Source organism: Notechis scutatus, chromosome 3, assembly GCF_049901735.1.
Source record: "Notechis scutatus isolate UNSWTSFEM ecotype Mainland chromosome 3, rNotScu1.2, whole genome shotgun sequence".
NCBI lineage: Eukaryota > Metazoa > Chordata > Lepidosauria > Squamata > Elapidae > Notechis > Notechis scutatus.
In genome coordinates this window covers 85,808,842-85,834,421 of record NC_142011.1, presented here as the reverse complement: position 1 = coordinate 85,834,421, position 25,580 = coordinate 85,808,842, and the positions used below count along the sequence as shown (strand labels likewise).

The 25,580-nt window shown below is 35.1% G+C and overlaps 1 protein-coding gene across 4 annotated transcripts in view; it reads right to left on the bottom strand.

Moving 5' to 3' along the window:
* The window catches only part of DPYD (dihydropyrimidine dehydrogenase), a 679,957-nt gene that overhangs the window by 81,325 nt on the left and 573,052 nt on the right, over positions 1 to 25,580 (bottom strand). For all 4 annotated transcript variants that reach the window (XM_087960624.1, XM_087960625.1, XM_087960623.1 and 1 more), the window contains 2 exons: positions 24,586 to 24,728; positions 6,107 to 6,286 (listed from right to left, as the gene is read on the bottom strand). In XM_087960624.1, coding sequence (XP_087816750.1) covers positions 6,107 to 6,286; positions 24,586 to 24,728 — 323 coding nt within the window. The remainder of the gene's footprint in view (positions 1 to 6,106; positions 6,287 to 24,585; positions 24,729 to 25,580) is intronic.

Sequence of the window (25,580 nt, the reverse complement as noted above, 5' to 3'; positions counted from 1 at the left end):
CTTCACAAAGAACAAAAAACCTTTTCTAGCCTTTCTCTGAAAAGTCTTCAGCAATGATAAGCAGAGATTTGGAGGTATCTGACATGCCAAATCCCATTCTTTTGTAAATCTTGGCTTTATACAAAATTTTCAACCATGTTATATTAGATTTTTTGAAGGATAATCAATAGGCATGATGTATATCTGAAAGCACTTTTCAAAGTGAATCTCTTCCAGAAGCCAGAAACAAAAGCATGGGTTTTCTGCTTAAAATCTACTCTGAGCAGAGGGGGAGGCAAAAGCCGCTGGGGAGCAAATTAAAATTGGGCTCTGTCCATGGCTCTCCTCAGTGAAAGCAAAAGTCACCCTGAGCCTGCTGTAACTTATTCCAGCTGGCAAGAGTCCCTTAGGAAACCACTTGCAAATTGGGAATGTTTAAGGATGGCAGCTACGTGAAGAGAATTCTTACACATGGCTATGGAAAATTACTACCTAGGTTCTCGGCTTCATTGGTTAGTGAACAGAAAAGGGAAGAGAGGACTCACTGTCTAAATCAGAAGGATATCCAGCACTCTTGTTCTTTGTTGCTGATGTGATCTTTTCAAAGACATTAATAAATTTAAGGATTCCGATAAGAAAACAAGATTACAATTCAAATCCATGCCTGAACTAGAGATGATCTATGAAGGTCTAAACAAAGGGTTGACCTCTAGTCTTCTACTCTAGCATGTTTTTTTAAAAAAAATGACTGGAAATTTTCTTGTAGGTGTACTAAGCTGAGGTGTCAAGTTTGGTTAATAGGCTCAGTTCTTCAATTCGACCCTGAAAATCCTTGTTTCAGGCAATCTATACAACCTAGAAGAATGAAGTGGTAGAATTTGTACTATATTCACCACTGTGCTCTGCATCATATCCTTGAGTGAATAAAAAGAAAAGAGAAGAAAATACAAATTTCTGCAATAGAAATTAAAGCAGTTGAGAAAGAGCCAAGTTAATTCCTCACTCTTCACTCTGATATGCTGGTGAAAAGAAAAGTATATGCACGAATGATGTTTCTAGGCTGAAGCTATATAGTCATTTCATTTCAAAATATGTCTAGAAGCATCTTAAGAGCCAGAAGCATTAGCTGCAGAAGATACTGTATTTTTCGGACTATAAGACACATTCCCCCCGCACACCCAAAAGGTGGATGGAAATGTCTGTGAGTCTTATAGAGAGAATATGGGCCTGGTTTTGGCCTCCCGAACCTCCGTGCCAGTGGTGGTATGCTACCGGTTCGGACTGGTTCAGCTGAACCTGTAGTAAAAAAAAAACACCCTCCAACGATCAGCTGAGAGGAGGAAAAAAAGCCTAGGACAATCAGCTGACAGGAGGAAGAAGAGAAAAGCGCAGGATCAACCCTCTCACCCTCCCCTGCGCTTTTCTCTTTTTTATCCTCTCAGCTGATGGGCACTGCAGGTCTCAGCTGGTGTGGGGAAAGCTGCGCTCGTGTTAGGTGCATGCATGCGCGATCACCGAACCGGTAGTAGAACAGGTAGTATCCCACTGCAGCTTCGTGCATCCCGTTTTTGCCCTCCCCGGTGTCCTGAAGCACTCAGCTGGCCAAATTTAATGAATTTAATGAACAGCATGGAAATCTTCATAGACTTTGAAATCTCAAAAATAATACATCATTTTAAAATATCTTTCCCCCCCCTTCTTTTAGTGACCAGATGCATGGATTCCAATTGGTAATTAATGTTTGGTTTTGACTTAGCATACTGTATAAATTCTACTATTGTTGTTTGTAAACCAAAATTTGGATGGAAGGAAAAGTTTACTGTGTTGTGTCAACCCAATCAATTGTGATGGTTAATTTATAATAGAAGACAAAAATACAATCTTTGATTCTGCTGTGTTAAATGGGTTTAAATAGTTAAAAATGAACCTAATCCATAATTTGGTTAAGTGTTTTTCTATATAGAGCTAAATGATACTGTCAAATCCATTCCTGGTACTTGGACTCATGAAATACTAGGCAATGATTGAAAGAGGTTTGAGTATGAAATACTTATTATACGGTCAGAGCAGTGTCAAAGTACTGCCAGTGAGGAGCGGCTGTTTTGATTTGAAAGAAGTATTTTGAATTCATAATGTTTTGCATACCACTACACGCTAATAGATTAGCTTGATAGGATTGACAACTGTCAAGTCATTTTCTTGTTTAAATATCTTTTCATCAAAGAGCAGTAGTCCATCTCTTGAGCACCTTGGGTTGATTGATTTGGGGCTGCAGGGGAAAAAGATTAAGAATCTATCTTCACTTGAAAGTTTTCTTACAACACTCTCTACTGAAATGAATAAAAGAATGTCATGTAGCCCCTGCTTTTATAATTTTACATAGGACTTCCTGAAATTGTTAAATGTTAATTTTTTTATCTGATTGTTATCCAACGTCTTTATCATTGATTGATTCAATATGTAAAACCCTGACATTTTGAATGACATTTACAAAAAGTACAATATACTCTACCCAAAGTTTTTGACTACCTTCCATTATTAATAAAGGAGAAACAACATTTTGCTGCTAGTGAATTGGAAGTTGCTGTTCAAGAATTATGGAAAGATACATTAATTCCCACATGGAAACAGACACAGTGGAAGAATGGCTAGAAGAACAGATGGAGACAGCAGAAATGGCCAAACTGTTTTAATCAAAGAAAAGAATACATCCATTTTTTTTTTCTATTTGGAAACAATTTCAGCAGTTTCTGCTCAAGACAGGAAAAAAAATGAAAAACTGACTTTGGGATTAGATATGTTTTCCGTTATAGAAATGGCTAATATATACCGTGTTTCTCATATAATAAGGCCGGGTCTTATTTTTTTTTGAGCCCCCCAAAAATGGCTAGGCCGTCTTTTCGGGGGTGACTTAATTCCCCCCCCCTTGCATCTTCAGGCGGGCGGGCAGCGATGGCTTGGATGTTGACCTGGGCGTTGGTGGGGCACTTCATATTGGGGTCAACGCAGGCAGCACCATGTCTGGGTGTACAACAAAAGTACTTCCTAAAGGCAAGCCCCCCCGCCATTCCTTCCCATTTCGCATGTTTTAATATAGGCCTTAATTTGGGGGGAGGGGCTTAATTTCATTTCATGCCTATAAAACATGCTGAGACTTCCTATTGGGGGAGGCCATATTGTTGGAGAAACAGGGTACTAAGTATGCAAAAGTAAAAAGTTGAGGCTGAAATCTTATTATTTTACTCTACTGTGCTGAAAAGAGCTAAAAAGTTAATACTTCCCCCCCTTTACTCCACACACCCTTCCCATTCTTTCCCTCCCCAACTTCCCTATTATCTTTATTTTCACTTGCATTTTATACTTTGAGAATTTCATAAAAATACACACACACACACACACACACACACACACACAATATACAAGAATTATCTTCTTCCAAAGGTGTTAAATTTTTCTGGGCCGAGGACTTTATCTGAGTTTGACTTACACTTAATTAAAATGAGATACGATAAATACAATAATGCATTAAGAATTCTCCCTTTTATCACACTAAAAATCACAGCTACTTTTATTCTAACAGTTTTCAGACATGGCACTCAGAGCTTTTGAGCCACAATGTCTCAAGTCTCAAAATCTCTGCTTTGTTTATTTCTGGTTTTGCTCTATAAAGCCCTCAGTGGCTTTATATGTAGCTATTTCCAGAACAGCCAAATCCAATTACAATTTATCTAGCCAACAAAACTTCTGGCACTTGCCCAGTTCAGGAAGATAAAGGGGACAAACTTTGAGGTTGGGCATTGAGGTTGAACATGTCACCTGATTATGGGGCTAACTTGACTGAAATTGACTATATATTTTAATTGGTATATTATGACTAAGTTTTCAATTACTTTTACTGTGGATGTTTTATTTCTATAATTACCATGGATGTTTTAATTGATGTTAACTGCTGAAAGTCTTGGATAAAAAAATGAATGAATTAATGGTTATTCCTCTTTTCCCTTCTAAAATGCAGACAATATCCCCAGGTTCTGGAATTTACTGGCACCACTTGAAGTTGAACTAAAAATGTGAACCTAAAGTACCTCGCCTATAAGGCACAGTCACAGAAAGAGAAAACACCACAGCTTTATCTTAGTCTGGTACTATGAGAGGATCTTGGCAACTTAAGGGAAAGGGCCAGGAATTTTTTTCAATACAAAGGGTGGTAGTTTTACAATCGTAGAATAGGGGCAAGACCCAAGGCCATTCATCACTAGGGAGGTAAGGCCTTGGGTCTTGCCCCTATTCTATGATTGTAAAACTACCACCGTATGTATTGAAAACCATTTTATAAATAAAGGTTTAGGATTTCCTAAACATAGTACCTTTTCCTAAATAGTCCATGTTTCCCTTCCTGTTAGTAATTTTGAAAGTCTTTGAATACCCTACTGTCAAATGATGCGAAAAAAGATCTTGTTGAATTAAATTGAGTTATTCTTTCACTTTTCTTTTTCAATGGAAATCGACTTACAATGCTTTACCTGCAGGTCAAGAAAGTCACTTAAAACATCCTATCTTGTGTATGATATGTATCCCTTTAGCCCTCTCTTACAGCCCTACCAGTAGAACAGACCAGGAAATCCATAGGAAGGCAAAAACTACTTTTATCGAGATTGGCTGTAATAACAGAATTTTGCAATGGTGTTTTATCTCCCCTCCTTCATATAGTTTAGTGAATTAAGGAGGCATCTGCCTGAGGTACTTTTATTCACTACTAGACTCTAATCAGAGATGCTTTGCCGATTCTAGTCCAATAACCTGCTCCAGCAGGGTTGGAAGGGTATGTGTATGTGTGTGCATGGCTGTCAAAACTCCAAAAACAGGTCAAGTAGTTCTGGGGAGGCCAGTCATAAATTAGAACACTTGCTAAGCAACCGGCCATTAAGTGAGGACCATTTGTATTTGGTTTGCCAGTCACCAAACCACGCCCACCCAGTCACGTGACCAGCAAGCCACGCCATCAGTCATGTGACCAGCAAGCCACACCCACCCAGTCACGCCCACAGAAATTTGAATCCCGTCCCTGGGTGGGGGGCATTGAGGGTGAGTTTGTAGCACCAAGGGGGTGGTAGACTGAAAAAGTTTGGGAACCACTACTTCAGTATAAAAGCTCAACTAATTTCTGCAGCAATCTAAATTAGTTCTGTATATTTTCCTGTTAAATCTGCAACAGTGGCTGCATCTTTATCTCCAAGTCTTAGAAGGAAAGCTAACAAAACAGAAAAACATTGAAACATTATCAGTAGTATTTATTTTTATCAGGGGAGGCAGAATGTGCATCCAGGATTTCTCTATTCCTGTATTCCTCTATCCACTGTCAAGATTGTCCCAAATGTGTTTTGCTTTTTTTTCAAAAGGCAACTGGACTTTATTTTTGCTTCTCATCCAAGAATCTTTTTCAGTTCAAAACTAAAGAAGCTTCTTGGATGAGAAGCAAAACATCTTCAAGGAAAAACGAAGCAAGTCCAGTTGCCTTTTGAAAAAACACCTTTGGGACAATCATGGCCTTGTTTTTGCAAACTGGCAATCATTTCACACAAACAGTATTCCCTGCCCCTATTCAAAAGATCTGAATAATTACACAAATGAATTATTCACAATTGCTTAGTAAGTCTGTACAAAATACGAGCCAAATCCACAAAATCACAATAATAAACACATTTATTTTTCAGTAATCAGGAAGGCTCAAAGGAATTAGGCAATCACTTTTCTCACATATCAGCACAAGATATGTTTATAACTGGCCTTACAGCAGCAGCATTTTTGTAACCACTGCCATTTTTATTGAGTCCAAGTTGGCAATGGAGAGGATGAAGAATGTATGTAGCTGAAATTCTGACCATTGTTTTCTTCCCTCAGAAAGACAAAGGGATGCTTGTACCACGGCTGTCAAGCACGATCGCATCACATGACATATCACAATGTTTTTTGCCTTTGTGAAGCCAGGGTGGGTGTGGCCTGTATGCGACATATCTGGCCCACAGGCCGCCAGTTTAACACCACTGGATATCATAATATAATATAGCATAAAACATTTTAAACATTAAGAAGCAAATTAAGAAAGCAAAGGCAACCATTATCCTACCTTTCCAATCAACTCGGAAATTTTAGGTACAGGTTTTCCTTTCTGATGCTGTATGGTTGGTGGGCTCTGTCCTTCCCAGTCCTGCAGTTCCTCAAGGCTTTCCAGATAAAGCAGAGCCTTCAGTCCTGTGCAGTAATCATCAATTACAGTATAGTCCTGATTCTGAATTGCACTGCACACCTAAAGTAGATAGATATCCAAAGTTATTATGGAAATGTGTTCTTACAGATGTTAGGATCAGAAGGCTTGGTATCAAATGATCATAAACAACAGCTGCTCAGAATGTATGGCTTCATAAGACATCCAGTAATCCTGAATTTTTTCACCTGCTAATCTGCTATGCAAGTAATAGATAGAAGGAATGAACAAGCCATTCTGCATTCTCCCTCTCCCCCTTTTCTTTATGTGGCCAGTGTACCAGTCATCAACATTTCATAGTTTATGTTCTACCATTTTGGTTAAGTTCAAGTACTACTGTGTACTACAGTAAATGCATACAATTATTAATAGAATCTGGTAATGTTAATGAGGGATTTATACAGGTTTTAGAACCAAAAGATTCTTGAGCAGAATAACTGCAAAGCTATTAGATAACAAAAGTCATTACATAATAAAAAGATATATTCTATCATCTAATACCTATGCTGTTAGATGCAATCCTTGTATCTAACATGTAATATAGATGTAGAATGTACTATGCAGCTCCTTAGGTTTTGGTTACAAAGCATATCTTTAGCATGCAAAGTACTGGGTTCAATTCTCAGTATATCTAGATAGAGTTGGAAACCCAAAAAAACGGCTACTAAGTCAGCACATAGGACTTCCTGACCCACCTTATGGTAGCTTCCTAATGTTCTTATGAGTGAACTCTATTATTAACAGAGTTTTATTATTCCTAAACAAGCCAAGTATCCTTGCATGTGTCAAGAAATATAAAATGGTCAACTATCTCAAGGAGAAAAAAGATATTAACCATGCCCATGTGCACACACACACACACACACACACAGAGACACAGACACAGATACTGGCCATCTATAATTAACTCATTCAACTTTCAGCTAATAACATCCCAGATAGCATTATCAAACTTTCATTTCTGGTGTCAAGTGCTATATTACAAGCTTTTTATTCCGGGAGGGAAAAATACATGTTACCCTTTAAAATAATGTGCATACAGCTGTGCAGGAAGAAACAAGGAATAAGTATAAAATATGCACAAGAACATTTCTTATGCAGCCCATTTACATTACTTAAAACCTGTTTCTCTGGAGGAACACTGCAAGCATTAATTAGGTCTACTATGCTTCTCATAGATTTAAGTGCTCCCTCTATTTCTCTTTCTTTCTCTCTCTCTCTCTTCTCCCTCTTTCCATTTTTTCAGAACAATTATAGAGATTATCTTTATAATTTCCTCCACAGGTTATTTAACTGTAAAATTCAACCAATGATTTATTTAAATGTCTTTGTTTGCTAAGGGCTTCTAATTTTTAAACATAAGAGGAACACTTTCCTTACTTCTATGGAAAAAACAAGGGAACACCAGATAGGTAGATAAAACTATAATCTTCTATATGCTTAAACTAAGTCAGACCTTATTGAAACCTTGTTCTTTTTTGACAATATTCGTGCACTTGAAATATACAAGAGTTCTTTTTTTTTTAAAATAAAGTTTTATTTGGGTTTTCACACATACAGAATACAAGTAAAACATCTTTTTTGAAAATAGCATGGCCCCGGGTTGAACTTCTTTATACAGACACAAAACTCAATTTCATGCTCCTTTTTGTATTCTATTCCATATCTTATACTATTTTACATTTTCTATATAGTTTTTCCCCTCTTTTGATTTTCTCAGTATTTATTTTATTTATTATCTCATCTTAATTCAAATCATTATATTTACACTTTTGTCTGTTCTGTTTCAATTTCATATTATCTTTTCTCATCAAACAAATTTTCTCCTGTAGTTACTAATTGGAGTATGACACCTTTATATCTTTTAATTACATCCATTCAACTCTTATTTAAACTTCAATATATACCTTAAGGTTATGACCTTCAATATAATACATAATACATAACTTCCAATCAAATTCTGCTTGGTACATTCTTATAATACACACTATACTCTTTTAAAAAAAGATTATAAATATATGTAATTATAAACCCTCATTCCATTCCAATTCAGTTCTATCATTAATAATCAATAAAATCTTAACATCTTTAACACTTCTTTTCAATTAAATATCATATTTCCTTAAAGACACATATAATCTCCATAATTAATTTTTCCCTTATTTCTCTTCACATATGTTTTGTAAATCATTAAATATTCATTTTGTTACATTTGTTTATTGACAAGCATTCCACTGAATTACAATAGCTATTTTATCAAACATTTTAATCATACATTGTTTCATATTTTCTAAAATTATTTCTGTTTCTAATATAACAATACTATCTTATGTACCTTTGCAGAAACCCTTTTTCCATTAAATTTTCACCCATTATCTCTAAATAGGCCCTGTTTCTCTGTATTTTGTTTCTGTCCTTTATAACTTATTTTCCTTTCTTTCTTCCCTCTCATCTTCTCCCTCCCCTTTTTAACCCCCTTGTCTCTCTACTTCTAATTCTCTCTTCTGCATATCCCTCTTCTGTTGCTTTCTGATTTTATACTTATTTTTCACTCTATTTTTTTTGAGTTGTTTTTCCCAATCTTAAACTTTCCATTTTCTTTCCCCCCTTTCCTTTTTCCCCCCACCTAAGATTACTTGTTCATTAAAGATGGCTTCTTCTTTGTTGCAATCTTCTTGTTCTGCAGGCATTTCTTGTTGTTTCTCATAATTCCAAATCTCCATTTCTAAAAACTGAAATACGAAGCCAAAAGAACCCTCTCCTTCTTCTGCATCTTCTTTGTACTTTTTAAGTTCCATTTTCAGTTCTTCTAAAAGTGGAGCCATTTTAAACAGTTTTAAACAACCACCCGATTGATTTTAGTCATTCCAATACAATACCAAAAATCCAGAGATCATCAAGTAATCCAAATAGTCCCAAGTTATTTCTTCTTATTTCTTTTTCCACTTTCTCTTCCTGGGGTTTTTGCTGTGATATTTCAGTTAGAATGTATCTTTTGGAAGTCTTGTTGAGATTTTGCTGTAAGTTCTTTTTAATTCCAGGCAGTCTCCTCCCTTCCAGATCCTGCCCTTTTATCCTTTTTCTCTCCTTTCCTGTTTTCAAAAGCTTTTGATTATCCAGAAATCTTTATTATCCCTTTGACTTTTTATTTTCAGCATTAAATGCCTATTAATGTCAAAATGGATTTTTTTCCAATTTCTTGCTTAAGTCTCTTAGCTGTCAGTATAGGAAAAGGAGAAAAAAAAATCTTTTCCCTTTTCTCTCTCCTTCACAGCTTAAAAATCTTCTTAGGGAACAATGTTATTGTTTTTTTTTTAATAGTTTCAATTTCAGGGTACCTTATTTGTTGCTTTTGCTGTTTGACACCGGTCAAACAAAACTTTCTCTTCTTATCTTCCTCCTGCACATTCTTTTCCGGTCGAGTTCTTCTTTGTGGTGGCCATTTCTGACCACCGCTACAACCGCCTTCGGGAAAGGGAGTAATGGCCAGCTGGGGAGGAGATATGCGGCTCTCCTCAACCCTGCAGGCAGTCTCCCACTTCTTCACCACCTCTACGGGGTGGCTTAGCCCCAAAACCAGCTGGCTCGGGGCGCTCCAGCAGCGAGCACAGATTGAAGCCTCGCAGAGACGAGGTTTCGGTCTGTCGCCGAAGAAGCTCAAACCGGAAGTCCGAAATATAAAAGAGTTCTGATTTCTAATTAATGGTTATCATTTATTTATGACATAAACTGAAATAACAGCATAATTATTGTAAATTAGGAAGCTATCAAGTCCAACTACTAGCTTGTAGACAATAGTGACACCTGCCTATAAAGATGAGATTTCTGTAGGAAAAAGTTGTGGAACACAGATAAGATGTTCAGATGATGGAAAAGCTACTCACTCAAACATGTTTTGATGGGTTTGAAATGGCTACAATTAGTACAAAATTAAGGCAGACAGAGTATGTTTGACCCTCAAAACAATATGCAGTAGAGTTACACGGGTTACATTATGATTTGAAATCATGTATCAAGGTAGTACCATTGAATGATTTCACTCTGAACCAAACTGCCTTTTGAAATGCGTCATTTAGGAGAGATGGATTGTTATACATTAAATTCATTACATAAATAGAAGTTTTCCTGTTTTCTCATCCCAAAGATCTGTATCCCCAGAGTTGAATTTATAACTATATAATATATATAACTTTCATATTTAATAATATATATATATATATATATATATATTGCACTGGCACTATATATATGGCGATATATATATATATATATATATATATATATATATATATATATATATATATATATATATATAGTCTATATATATATGGTATATGGTATCTGCAACTATACATAGACAGACACAGACTCTAGAACTGTCTGTTTGGACTTGCAGAAAAAACAATTACTACCAACCTGCCTTCACTGGAGGACCTGCACAAGTCAAAAAGAGGGCTGTGAAAATATTTACAGACCCCCTCACATCCTGGAAATAAACTGTTTCAACTCCTTTCCTCAAAACAATATAGAGCAGTGCACACCAGAACAACTAGACACAAGAACAGTTTTCCCCTGAACACCATCACTCTGCTAAATAAATAATTCCCTCAACACTGTCAAACTATTTACTAAATCTGCATTACTATTACTGTTAATCCTCCCATCCTTCCTTTCACCCATCTCCTCCCACTTATGACTGTATGACTGTAACCTTGTTGCTGTATCCTAACGATTTTTATTGACTGTTTCCTAGTATGATTTGATTGCTTATTGTACCCTCTGGCTATTATTATGTGTTGTAACTTATGATTCTCGACTCTTGATGAATGTATCTTTTCTTTTATGTACACTGATAGCATATGCAAATTCCTTGTGTGTCCAATCACACTTGGCCAATAAAGAATTCTATTCCATTCCATTCCATTCTATTCTGTTCTGTTCTGTTCTGTTCTGTTCTGTTGTTCCGTTCCGTTCCATTCCATTCCATTCCATTCTATTGAAAGCAGCCAAGTGATTCTATGGCTAGAAAATTCTTGAATTAAGAATAAATACAAAGGCAGGAGCACATGGCTTGGGATTTCTTGTGAGATGTATGGTTTATTAGAAAACTATAGTTAGCACATGTCACTACAGAATTGACTGTGGGGAATTATACAAGTTGGTTTAATGTATTTGAGCAGCGCTAGTTTGGGACAGTTGCTGTGGATTAACCCACTTAATCCTCCTTCACAGAGTTGCTCCCTTTGGGTCATCTTTAAAATCCATAACGATATTATCATTTTGTACACATTCTCCGTAGATTTGTTATGTCAATGATTGGAAATGCTTATTTTTCCATTGTCCAAAATGCTGTGTGCTCATTTTCCATTCTTTACATCCACCATCCAAGACTTCAAAATACAAAGAAGTAACTTGCAAACACATACTATTCTGCTATGTTAATTGTTGTACATGGTATTTACACTATCAAAACTGACTTATCTCTATGTGTTGCCTTTAAAAACAATGTCAACCATCAAAGGACAGCAAAATGAGTTTTGGAGATATTTCCAGGGCTCTTTCATCTATGCTGCAGCGATGTCAACACATTTATGAAAGATCACAAATGTTTCATTCCGCTATCCTTTCCTCCAGATTTTTGTTGAATTGATAAAATTCCAGCATTTACAAGTATGCCATTTTGCTTCCTCCAAAAGATGGAGACTTAGCTCAGCTTTGGAACTAAACAACAGAAGATTGTTAAGTAAAAGAACTTTCCAAATGCCACCCTATTAAGAAGTCATCCTTTGACCTTGCAATTTCATACTGATGGGATAAGCAATGAAAATTCTTTACTTAGTATCTTGGTATCTTTGAAAGGTCCTAGAATAGACAAGCTATTTTGTATTTTTACCTTTAAACTGGTTGACTTTTCTTTGAAATATAATGATAAAGCACTAAAAGTATGCCTGAAGTATTATTGTCATGTATTGCGTAGGAAGCAAATTTGTCACTGTTTTTATTTTATATCGTTTTTAGTTTAAAAAGTTAAAACAATTTTTCCTACTTTTAGAAAAACATTAATGGAAGATCTATCTTAATTTTTTTAAATTCAAAAGAAACCATTTCCATAAGCTTATGATAATATTTTGGGAAGTATAGAAAACTGCATTAAAATATTTTAGGCAAGAGGCATTGATCCTCATTAGACACAAAGTTCTTATTAGAAAAAGAAAAGGGCCAACTAAAACTTGTTTTGAATATTGTATATCATACTTTGGTCAAATGCAGCTAATATTTGTGAAGCTACAAATTCCAGTCCTACAAAATTAGATATTCAGACATTTTTAAGCAGATTATTATGAAAAAAAGAAATATTTTGAAGTCCTGCACAGTACAACTTATGTATGTATGCATGTGTGTGTGTGTGTGTATGTGTGTGTACACATACATGCATACATGCATACATACATAAGTTGTATTTTATATATGTGGTCTTTTCTGACACAAAGCTTTCTTCAGATTTTGACATTCATATGTTGTACGAAGAAATCTTTGCATTGTTTTTACTCAAGTGGCACCTGCCAACTTCTACTGTTTATTTATTTATTTGATTTATATTGCCGCCTATTCACCCATGGCGACTCAAGGCGGCTTACACAATGTAAAATCATATTTAAAACAAAAAATAAAAATAATAAGAACTAATAAAAAGAATTAAATAAATTAGTAAAGTACAATAGAACAAAATTTGGGAAAACAAAAAAACAAAACAAAACAAAAACCAACTCCCACCCCTCCACCCGACAACAGCGGGTCACACTAGCCATCTGATGGGTTCCATCCCTCTCTGGGTTCCCCAGGCCTGCTGGCAAAACCAGGTCTTCAGTGCCTTTCGGAATAGTATTAACAAGGGGGGCATTCTAATCTCTGGGGGAATGATGTTCTAGAAAGATGGAGCCACCACAGAGAAGGACCTTCTTCTAGATCCCACCAGGTGTATCTCCCTCAGGGGTGGGACCTGCAGCATTCCCTGCTTCCTCACTCTAATGGGTCGGGTAGATGTCAAAATATTTATATTTGTATGAAACTTAGCAGTGTCTATATGAGCATTTTCTTAGATTAGATTAACTTGGCTTTGTGATCCAGTTAATCCTAGTTTAAGGAACAAGGTTTTCTACAGTTCTGGTTCTTTGGTTCTGGTTCTTTTTTATTTTATGTTTTAGTCATGAATTCTACTTGCATCTTAATCTTAAAACTTATTTAGACAATAATTTTGCCCTTTGCTTTGGTTCTGATTAGATTTATTTCCAGAACATTAGTTCCTATTTTTTAATATTTCCTAAGATCCAGACCCCAAAATAATATCCTTCAACCTTTATGTGCATTTGTTTGCATGTTTTGGGGCCACAATGAGTTACTATTCACATATGAAAGTTCATCCTTGACATTTCTCCCTGTGTAGTCTCACTACTTGACAGTAAGTTTAATATGCTAACTGAACTGATAAGAATTGCTATATATTTTATTTAATAAACAAAAATGATAAAATCCCAACTATCCTCTATTGACCTTACATGATTTGAAAAGTCCATAGATATGACAGTAAGTCATTCAAGTTGTTGTTTGCTGATACAGCAAATTGAGAAATGCTTTAGATCATTTATACCATTATAAAGAATATTACCAAGGCAAACATTGACAATAAAGAGTGAGAATACATATTAAGAAATTAGTAATTAAAAATTTTAAAGTGTTGTACACATTTCTTTAATTTTTGAAATAAGATTAATTCATTTTTTAAAGTTTAATGTACCAGTTAGATAATGTTTGAAAGACTTGTTCATTGATTTCATAAGACTGGAAGTGTAAAATGATTGAGAGGGCATTGATACATGGAATATGGGCTTGTTCCAGATTTGCCCATTTTTATTTAATAAGTTTCTTAATATAGATTGAAAAGATAAGTATAGGGACACTAGGATGAAACTGAATTGCATATTAAATTATATCAATATATGAAGAACTTTGGGTTTATAGAGCAAGAAATGTAGGAAAGTGTTACAATGGAAAGAAAATGACATTTCAGATTTAGAATCTTGGACTAATGATGTACATTTGCTCTCTATTTATGAACTGGTTCTCTATGTAATGGAAGCAATACCCATGTTACTCCACATGAAGCATAATGCTGTCTTTACCCATTTAGTTCTTCTTTCTTTTTGCTATATGTCTGCTAATGCTTTATGTTCCTTTCTTTTATATTTATGAATTTTTAAAAATTTCTATGGTTTTTTTCTATTCATTTCTGTATATTAAAGAAAATAAAACCTGTTTTAAAAAAACTGATCAATATGAACTGAGATAAGAACGTTCATTTTAAACAATGAGTCAGTCATCCTTTGTTTTAACAATGGAAGCCATTCTAATTTTAACTGAGTTTTCAATAATGAAAGCAATTTTGTGTCCACAAAATAATTTGTGTATTTGTGATCTGGTCCAAATAAATCTTCACCTTTATTTGGTTCTATAGTAGTTTTGGAAGACAAAATTAATCCTAATTCATGCATCACCAGTTTCGTTGTAGCATTCCCTCATCCTTGCTCAAGGCATCATGAGACCAATTAAATACTATTAATTGTTTCACTGGTAATTTCCAAAATTTAAAAAACAATTAAAAGTTCCAGTAAGGCTGGATGAGGAATCTATACGATTCATTGTGGGCTTTTCTCTTTATAATCTGTCTCTGCTGGAACAGGACAATTATCCCGTACCTCTACCTTAGAATTATTGAATAGAATTTGCTTTTGAGACATATCAAAATGGCTGCAAAGAAGGTTGCCCATGACATCACTTGATTGATGCTCTGGTTTTGTCTTCCTTGCTCCCTTCATAAAAAGAATGCCGCCCAAATGTTAAAAAAAAGTTGACCAATAAGCTTATGCTAATGATAGTTTTACATTTAAAAAATAAATTAAATTGGTCTGGTAACTAATAAGATGACCTGATAGAAAGCAATTTCCTAATTTTTTTCTAAGATATTGGAGCCCAACATGAACAAGGACTATTGAATGAGGTTTTTTTTTTTTTTTGCCTTTGTATGCTTTTGATTATTCTTATCTGATATTTCTATTGTTTTAAAATTAGTTTTGCTGCTTACAGTGGTCTCGGTGAGATGTGCAGTATACAAATCAAATCAAATAATAAAAATACATAGTACTGTCTGGTTTTGAGGTTCCCGTAAGTACCTGCTTTTGCTTCTGTGGGAAATGTTGGTCAGATATATGGTCTTTTGATCTGACGCAGCCAAACTCTTTCCATGTCTTTATATAAATGATGAGTGTTTCTCATTCAGCTTGAAAAATGTCTCAATCCTATTAAGAGCTGAAATAAAATATATCTATCTAGCCTAATATCAACTTGTGCATTGCTTTTCTACTCATGCTAACCTTAGTATTAGCAGAAAAATGTGTGTTTGCTACCTTCCTTTTAATCTGTGTTTTTTTTTTCATAGCAGTAAAAGATGGTAAACTATCCACCTGAAATTCTAATCTTTTATCAAATTTTCTCATATTACTTTATGTATCATAAAATCAAATGATTGCATTTTTGATAACTAGGCAGTTTGTATGTATATTACAAATGTCTTTAAATTTGTTCTCTTGAGAGAAACCACTCTGCAGGGAAGATCAAAGACAGCCAAAAACTAAACTTGTCTTTTTTAAAAACCCGCCAATCTCTTTTTAAAACCAGACTTAACTATTTTGAAGCAGAACCATTTAAATAACTTAGACTGAAGAAAGTTTCCTTTCTTTTGTAAACTATAGAGCAGAGTTAAAATGTGGAGCATTATTACAGGGGTAATTTTACCACTGCAGCTCCTGGGGAAGGTTTTTGCTTCGGCTTAATAGACAAAAATGTCAGGACTGAAAGATGGCTAGCCAAGAAGTCCAGGCCACCTAGACATAAACAGGTCTACCTATTTGGAAACCGTCTTAAAACCCTGAGACTGAAAACACTGAGGAGAAGTGCACTGTAGAGAGCTAAAATGCAAGGATTTCTCTTTTTTGGAGTCCATTCTGGATGAACTTTTATTGCCCTGCACTTTTGACAGACAGAGATCTGTAATGAACAATACTGAAAGCAAGAATTTTGAGGCCCTTACTCCAGGGGCCATATTTTTGTAAGCAGCAAGTCTATCAAAACTAGCCAGCAAAACAATTTTTCTGTCTTGGGACCTCAATTTAGTCATGGAGTGATTAACCTCTCATCCTTTTGAGCCTATTCCTTCAAAACTGCTATATTTTCTTTCTGTTAAAATTGCTTTTGGGCTCCATCAGCTTGGCTGTAAGAATTTGTGAACTCAATTTTGTGTCCACGAAAGAAGCGTATTTGTGATCTATAAAAGAAGAAAAGTTATCTGACCCCTAAAGTCCTATAGGAATAAAGCAACACCTTCCTCCTTTCATACAGACAAGACACGGTTCCTTCTGCTTGTCTTTTTGCCCAGATAATTTTCAAATTTTGTAAGAGCAAAATGGATGGTATTAGAACACTACAAAAAAAAAATAAAAAAAAATCCCAGTTTCTGAAACAATTTCTTCATACTTTGAAGAAATGACTGTTGGCAAGATAGTCCAGACACTATTGTTGGCTGGGAGGATTGCTTTAGAAAATGCATGGTGTTTTGGTTTTTTTAAAGATAAACCCTTTTCAATATAGTACTGATTATAGAGCTACAGAGCTGAAGACAAAACTACAAACTGTAGATGCTTCCTCTTATGCAAGAGTTTTCCCCCTTCATCTTCTTCAACTGCAAAAGCCAATGTTGAGAAATAAATATTGTTTAACGTTGTCTTAGTAAAGGAACAGGATAAAACTGAGAATGAAATTAGCATAAAGCAAATATGCTTAACTTTCACACTGAAGGTTCCTATTTCCTATTGCTCCTCTCCTCTCGTCTGCCTCAAATCTACTCTAGAGTTTGCTCCAAATCAATTGACAAGATCTGGGATTGTGAAGCTATTAATAATTCATTCTCCTGGCAAAACAGTGCTCAGCAGAAGGACACTAGTAGATCCAACTTTACAGGTCTAACATTTCCAACTTCACCATCAGTGAAAATTGCTTAAAAGCAGCAAGATTTATGATGAACCATTCAACAACATTTTCATTCAGTGAATAAATCCAGCATGGATGAAAGAATACACCATTAGAACCTCATTCATTTTTCAATATCCTGGCCAAAAGGATGAATATATTTTTTCTAACACAACAAATGAATATTCAAGGAATTCAATGGCTAAAACAGACCTAATTTCATTTTCAATTTGTCTGTCTGTCTGTCTCTTTCTCTCTATCTCAGGATCTTGCTGTCTCTCTCTATCTCTCACACAAATATTTCTAGGTATATGTGTATATGTGCATGTGTGTGTCTGTGTGTGAGAGAGAAAGAGAGAGAGTGCAAGAGAGATCAAAAGTGACTTGTTCTATTTCTTTTCTCGTTACAGCTGCTAGAAATAATGCCTGCAGAATCCTTTTCAACAAAAGGTCATTTATGTCAATGGACAGCACATAGAGGATCAGATCACCTGCGGTAATTGCAAATTAATGCTCTACTGCTAATGCATTAACTACACACTATTGATCTACAATTGAATCATACAGGCTGCTCTGAAGTGATTTTACTTTAATATTTTTGTGCTTTTATGGCATATTTGATAATGCAATTTCTCTTTCAACTGGAATTTTCTATAATTGTCTTCATTTTTAATTTCCCATAGTAAGATGATTTTTAAAAAGGCATGTCTCTGCCTCAAAAGCCTTTTAAGAAATACATACACCAAAGAAAAAGAGGTGACTGGGTTGAGGACATGCATATGGGAAGAAGAGATATGTGAATGGAGATGAAAGTCTTATTTGCCAAACCAAAGATTTAAGAAAGAGAGCTTGCTTAAAAGAAAAGAAAATATGTTGAGATGGAATACATTTTGTTAAACATAAATGTATCTAAATATTAATCCATTTTTCATCACAGAAATATCACAACTTTGGAAATCTAATTGTAGAAGTCTGACACTGCTATTCTTGTATTTCTCTTATTGTTATATATTGATAGTTTTAACTTTTCATAGCTTTAAGGCAAAACAAATATCCATCCCACCTCACTACTGTATGCAGTAAGTAGTGAGACTGTGTAATTTTAAAACTTTAAGGAAGAATCATGCTATGTTTTGTCTGTGTTTCATCCATTATTGATACCACCAGAACAAAGTATGTTCGGATTCATTGTTGACTAATTTTAAATTAAGTATTGTTTTGCTTCAAGTGTTAATTGCTTGGTTATATCGATATCACAATACGTTTTAGTAGGCAAACTTTAGTAGGCAAATTAATTATTTAGTATATCTATAAGTTGAAAACGTATGACTTCTAGAGCACTTCCCAGACGCGGTAGACTTCCTAGATCTCCATTTTCTACAGTGACAGTCACTCTTGGAGAAGAAAAGATACCCTGGTAAAGTTCTTCTGAAAGTGACAGTTTTTAAAGGAAGAAAAAAAAAATTCAATCTTCAAGCAAATACATAAAGGCGTTGCCATGCCTTAGAATCATTGAATCATACAGTTGGAGGGGAAGAGAGAAGGTCTCTGATGAAACCTCCCATGGAGTATAGGACATTCTTTGGAACTATCAGAATTAAACTTAGAATCTTCTGAAGGATGCTAACTTCACCAAATCCTGAATCTAGGGTAGGAATCCTGAATTGTTTGAGGGGAGAAATTCTGATCCTGGACTTCATCTGGCCAGGGGAACCTTGGCAAGACTTAAAAAAAAAGAAGAAGGCCAAAACAGATCCCTTCTAAGTAAACACTATTTCAGCAGTAAAGCTTAGTACTGTGCAGAATGTTTTCAACTGTTTCATGCTTGAAACACTCCGTTTTGACTTTGAAATGTTTCAAGTTAACATGCTTTGCACATCCTTACAGAGCTCTAAAGTATTTTTCTACATTGCCTTACAAGTCATTATGGTTGGCTGGCTGCAGTTTTGGAAGCTTATAAGCCATTGGACAAGTTAAAATGAAATTGGCAAGACAGGAAGCAGCAGCTTCCAGCCTCAAGATAGGAGCATTCGGGGCTGTGACTCTTTATCTGGGAAAGTAGATCCAACAGACCCCAGGAATGACGACAGAGCTTTCTATCCAGAAGGCTGTAGTGTTATGTACAGTTAAGATACTGTGCACAACCCTTAATCTCTTTGGCCTTTGGTACAGGATCTGAGATTGAGGAAGATATATGCCACCCATAAGAGTGAGAAGGGAATTTTATTTATACATACACACTTTTATACTGTAGTGTGTGTTTCAGAGGTGGTATTCAGCAGGTTCTGACCAGTTCTGGAGAACTGGTAGTGGAAATTTTGAGTAGTTCAGAGTACCAGCAAATACCACCTCTGACCAGATCCTGTCCCATCTATTCTCTGCCTCCCGAGTCCCAGCTAATCGACTGGGTCTTCTTTTGTTGCGGTGCCCAGGAGAATGGAGTTGGAAAGCAGGTTAGTGGGGTGGGGAGGGAATAGGATTTTGCAATAACCTTACCCCTGGAGATTTTGGAGATTTTACAGTATCCTTCCCCTACCACGCTCACCAAGCCATGCCCACCAAGGTATGCTATGCCCACCAAGCCACACTCACAGAACCGGTAGTAAAAAAATTTGAATCCCACCACTGGCATGTTTGCATGTTATTTTATGTGTGTATAGATATGTGTGTGTGTATAACACACACACACACACACACACACACATACATATACATACATACATATACATATATATAAACATGCATACTGTATGTGTGTGTAATATATGTGTGTATCTGTGTATATACAAAGACATACACATTTTGATTATTTTGAAGTACAGTACATCAGATGTATACGGCTTCCTTTGAAATTACAATAAAATAACCTAGCTAAGATAACTAATTCTACCTTAGTTACCTTAATCAATCTGAGTCATTATTCACAAACTTTCCATCAAGAAGTCATTTCCTAAATAAAGTGTCTGAATTATCTGTAACTAACATTAGACTAACTGCATATTTCTCTTGTAGCAGCCAGAACAGTTAATCCAAAGAATAAGCTTTCAGTTCTGATTAATAATATTTCTTTGCAAGGTAGATAATGATACAGCACATGAATTCCAATGATTGTTCTATTTCCAAATGAGAAACCTATATAGAGACAATTTTAACAGAAGCTTTTAAATTTGCTTGCTTGTGCTTTTTGGTTATAGAAGAGTAGGACTTTTTTGTGTATGTGAAGGGAAAGCAAATAGTATATCTTGATTGCTCTGGAAACAGCTATTAGGTTTCCTATCAATATGTGAATCAGTTACTCTATTGGTCTCTGAGTTCCTTTTATTTACTGAATATCTGGTGTTCTGTCATACCCCTGGCAAGAAATCAGCAACTAGAAGAAGAGAGGGAATGGGAAGACGCACTTGTAAGACTTCACTCTGAGGGTCAGAGAAATCAAGCTGAAAAATGCCCCACTGATTCTGCATCTATGTACCTTGACTCAGTTCTAAGTCTTAGCTACTCAGACTAAAAGAACATTCTCAACACTGTGTTGAAAGCTAAAGAGAAAAGAAACAAGAGGCAGACTTAGGAAAAATTGCCATTTCAAAAAAAAAAAAAAATCTTGCTCCCAAGTAGACCATTTTCTGCTATCAGAGTTGACCAGAACCTAATATGTTTGGGTAGAAGCTGGCAACGTTCAACATATAATGGTTCTTTCTATGAAGAACTAAATCTTGACACTTGGCACAAACCTAACTTTGTGCCCCTTGCTTCCAATGAACAAAAGAGTCTAATCTCCTGTGGCTTTGTTACTAGTTACATCTGTTTTTTGGAAAATTTTGGTCTTCTCCTTGCTCATGCTCGGCAGATAGACACTTGGCTTCAGAATGGACTATTTCTTAAGGCAGGACTGTAACAAAACTTTGCCACTGACTTCAGTAATTGGCCTCTGATAATTTCAACACCAGACTGTTAACAATTTTGCTACAACCTTATGGGCCACAGAATTCCTTACCCTACTTTTGGAAAATGTTAACTTTCAGTTAACCCAACTTTGGACTCTCTTAATGTGTGCTTGTGAGATATCCATGTTCTGCTTACCTAATCAACTATTTAACCATGCATAAGATGCTCTCATTGAGATGAGTCTACTAGACTGCTTCACCTCAGATTCTTCTCTCATTCCACTCTCATAAGAATATTGCATTGTTTGTTAAAAAGTAACCAGAACACAGCTAAAATTAAGCTTATTTATACTTTGTTGGCTATTAATGGGAAAACTAATATTAGTTTTCCCATTCTCTTCTTGAAAACAACGAGTCATAAAGATGCTCAACTTAAATTAGTCTGAGTTGTGCCTATGTAGATGCTCCTATACAAATGGCATTGAAGGGAACAGTAGCTATAAAATAATATTTTATAGAATTGTAATCAGAAGCCTTCAAATATGGTATTTTTTAAAAACAATGCTGTTATTGCACTCTATATAAAATTATCCTACCTTGAAGTTTTCAATAATAATTTTGCAAAAAGAAAATTGTTGATTTTCTCATGCACTACGGTGATTTGGTCTTGCCTCACTAATTCCAATTCTTGGGATTCTCCAAAGATAGTAAGAATGCCAACCTATTATGTAGGTTTCTTTGGCTCTCGATTCTGTTACATTTTTAAAATGTATTATTATAAGCAAGTTTCATATAAATTAATAACAAACCCGTTCACCCATCTAATCATTCTGCCAAGTTATACATTAACAAACTAATCAAGATATCAATTTTTGAAGTCAAATCAAAATCCTTAAGCAAGTTGGAAGGAACACTATAATACATTTCAGCTAATCTAACATTTTAATGGAAATCTTCAGGGGCTGTGTGACAAATTGTAGGAAGTTATACAGTCCTTTGGTTGAGGTTCAGTTCTAATTAGTAGTCATAAATGAAATCAATGGAACATTCCCCTGCTGATCATACTTTCTTTTTTCATACTGCTCTCAATGCTGCTCTAGATCAAGAATAAAAAGTGGGGAGCATTATTTGTAATATTCTAAAAATTAAAGTTTCTGACAATATTAGTAACTTTTATTTAAACCTGAGAACCTGTTCCATAGGGTAATTTTATCTGTGGCTAGAAAATATTTAACATTTAAAGTATTAATTTAAAATTTGAATGAAACCTCTCTCTCTCTCCCTCTTATAATTAATTGTAAAGTAAAGCTGTTTTTATACACACACAGAGAGAGAGAGAGCCTTACTTTTTTTTTAATTTCTAGGATTTTAGGAATTAAAGGATTTTTCAGAACATCCCAGATTTTTCAAAGAGATCGAAATCTATTGTACCCCTAAACCAGGTCTGAGCCAGGGGTGTCAAACTCACGGTGTCATATTGTCATCACATGACGCATTGCAACTTTTTTCTCCTTTGCTAAACCAGGGGTAGGCGTGGTCAGCGCATGACGCAAAACTGATACACTCTGGTTTATCTTCTCCTTTTACTAAAACTGATTTTTTTTACAGATAAACTCTCACATATTTGCCAAATGTTATACAATGTTGAAGTTGTGAGGGACTTCATGAGATTTCCAAAATCTTGCCAGATTTGTGGATCTTTAAATCTGCACTTAAACAAACAGATTTTATCACTATATTTTTCTTTGCTTTAAAAAAAGATTTTTTTAAAGCATTGACAATTCCACTTCTTCCTATCCGGGTCTGTTTTTTTTTGTTTTTTTTTCAATTCCTATATGCCTCGGGTTTCTGTATTTTCATTGATGGAAATAATAATTCTAATTTCCTGGTGAATGTTGCAAGCAGAAGGTCTTGAATGTTCCTTTCTGACTGTTTTCCTTCCATCCATTTTTAAAAAATCAATTCCAATCATTATCCTCTCAGGTACCATGAGTGTCTGCTACAAGTGAAAATGCCAAAAATTGACAACATTTTATTAAAAAGCATAAACTTCAGTATTGTTGGGAGATGTGCTAATTGGAAAAGGTGTTACCAGACTCCTGACTTTTGACAACACAGCTCTCTTTCTACTATGCTAGACAGTAGATTAAGAATTATTTTCCATATACTTTTTACTGCAATTTAGTGATCATCCAGATTTTTTTTTCAGTCAAAGATCAAATTATTTGCAGAGCCAATGAGCATCTCCACTTTTCTGTCATCTAACTAATTTATGTTAACCAGAACTCTATGACATCCATTTTCTCGGGACTAATGAAAAACAAATCTATCTAACTGTAACATTGCTAGTTTATATTTTACTTTCTAAGATTACCATAAAGTAAATTGAAAGATAATTTGTCTGAAATCAAAATAAAATACGAAGGATGTTGTTGGATTAGACCCAAGGCTTATCAAATTCAGCATGCCTATGGCAAGCCTCAGGCAGGATATTAATATAACAGCAAGATTCCTATTATCTAGCCTTGCATCTGATATTAAGAGCATACTACCTCTAATACTAGAAGTAATATATCTCTATGAAGATTATCCATTGATAATCTTATTTTCAATAAATTTCTCTAATCTTTTAAAGCTCTTCAGGTTATGGACAGAGCATTACTAATTAAATGGGTTACTAACACAATACTTTATTTTAGGTATGTTCAATAGCTTTTTACATTTTATTCACTGTATGTTATTGTGAAATAGGAGGAAATTTCCATTTATTTATTTTTCATAATCCTTGATTGTAATAACTGCCCTCATATACCTATTTATCTGCTATTTTTACAAAGTATCATAAGTTATAGTTATACATAGGATTCTTTGCTTATTTTTTTTCTATTTTTATTACCTGCATCTTCATGCTTTTTTCAGTTCTATTTTTATTGCGTTCATCTTCATGCTTTTTTCAGTTCTATGGCATCCTCATCAAAGAGCAATAACCAAAATGTACGTAATATTCCCTTTAGAGATCCAGCTGATATTTACAAACAGTTTTTGTGATATTGGCATTGTGCAATTATTTTAGATTATATGTTTATAATGATTAACATCTCCTACTTATGTTTTACAATTGTTAATATTTTAAGTATTTTTTTCATATTTATTCACATCTATTGTTAGGCCAACTATGGCGGAAAGATAGATTATAAATTAAATAAACGACAGACAACAATGACTGAGAAATGAAGGAAAAATTGGCTGAGGCTTAAGCCTCTTCCTCATCTGTCTTCAAAGCAAATTCTTGTACTGTTTCAAAAAAGATAAACAGGGAGGGAGGGAGAGAGAGAGAGAGAGAGAAAGAGAGAGAGAAAGAGAGAGAGAGAGAGATACCTGTAAAACAGAAGCACCACTATGAAGAAATTGCAAGCCGCTTTCAGCTGAGTCAATGCCTCCTGTTGCTAAGACAGGAAAACCAGGAAGAGCTCTAGCAATTGCAGAAACAGCTCGAAGAGCTATTGGTCTGATGGCATTTCCTGTGTAAATAAAGAGAGTTCATTAGTGAAGGGCAGGAATTCTCAGACAAGGCTATCTCTTTCTCGGCTTTTGATCTTCTTTTTTTTAACCCTTGAGCTCTTATCTATACAATTAGTTTACTGTCTTCCTCAAGACTCTTCCATAGTAGAACCTTTCCTGGTCTTGCCTCCAGTTTTCAAAATCACTAATTTATATGTATATATGGACACATGCTTGCCTGCCTTCATATTACATTTACCAATCATTGCCAAAACATGATTTTATCATAAAAAATGAACCCAGGTGATATATACTTAATGCTATTAGCAGGAGTTGGATCCTTTGAAAAATGCTAAACTACAAGGTCACTATGGATTGTATGTAAATGGCCATAGCTTCCTCTACCATGTAGAGGAACTACCAAGTTAAACCATACAAGAGAACTGTGATATACCAAACTTACTTCTGAGAACAGTACAAGTGTAAAGTGCAGATGAATCAGAACAAAGAAACAGAACAAAAAATAAATTGACTTAATTCATATTATTCCCTGTGAATCTAAGGCTTCTTCCTTCTATTGCATTTACAATAGTCATTCAGAAGTAACACTTGAAGGACTTTGGGTACCATGTTCAAAACTCCTGGAGTCATGGTGACATGGGGGAGATGTATTTAATGTCAATAAATTACTACGTGGACACTAAAACACTTAGTAGAATCACCCTCAACTTCTGACACTAACTGCTACTTGGTTTATGGTTATATGTATGCAAACCTGAGTTAATAATCTTCCACATGCTATATACCCAATAAAGATGAGTAAAATACAATTATAATGGCCTAATAAGGATATACCTTTCAGATCAATGTAC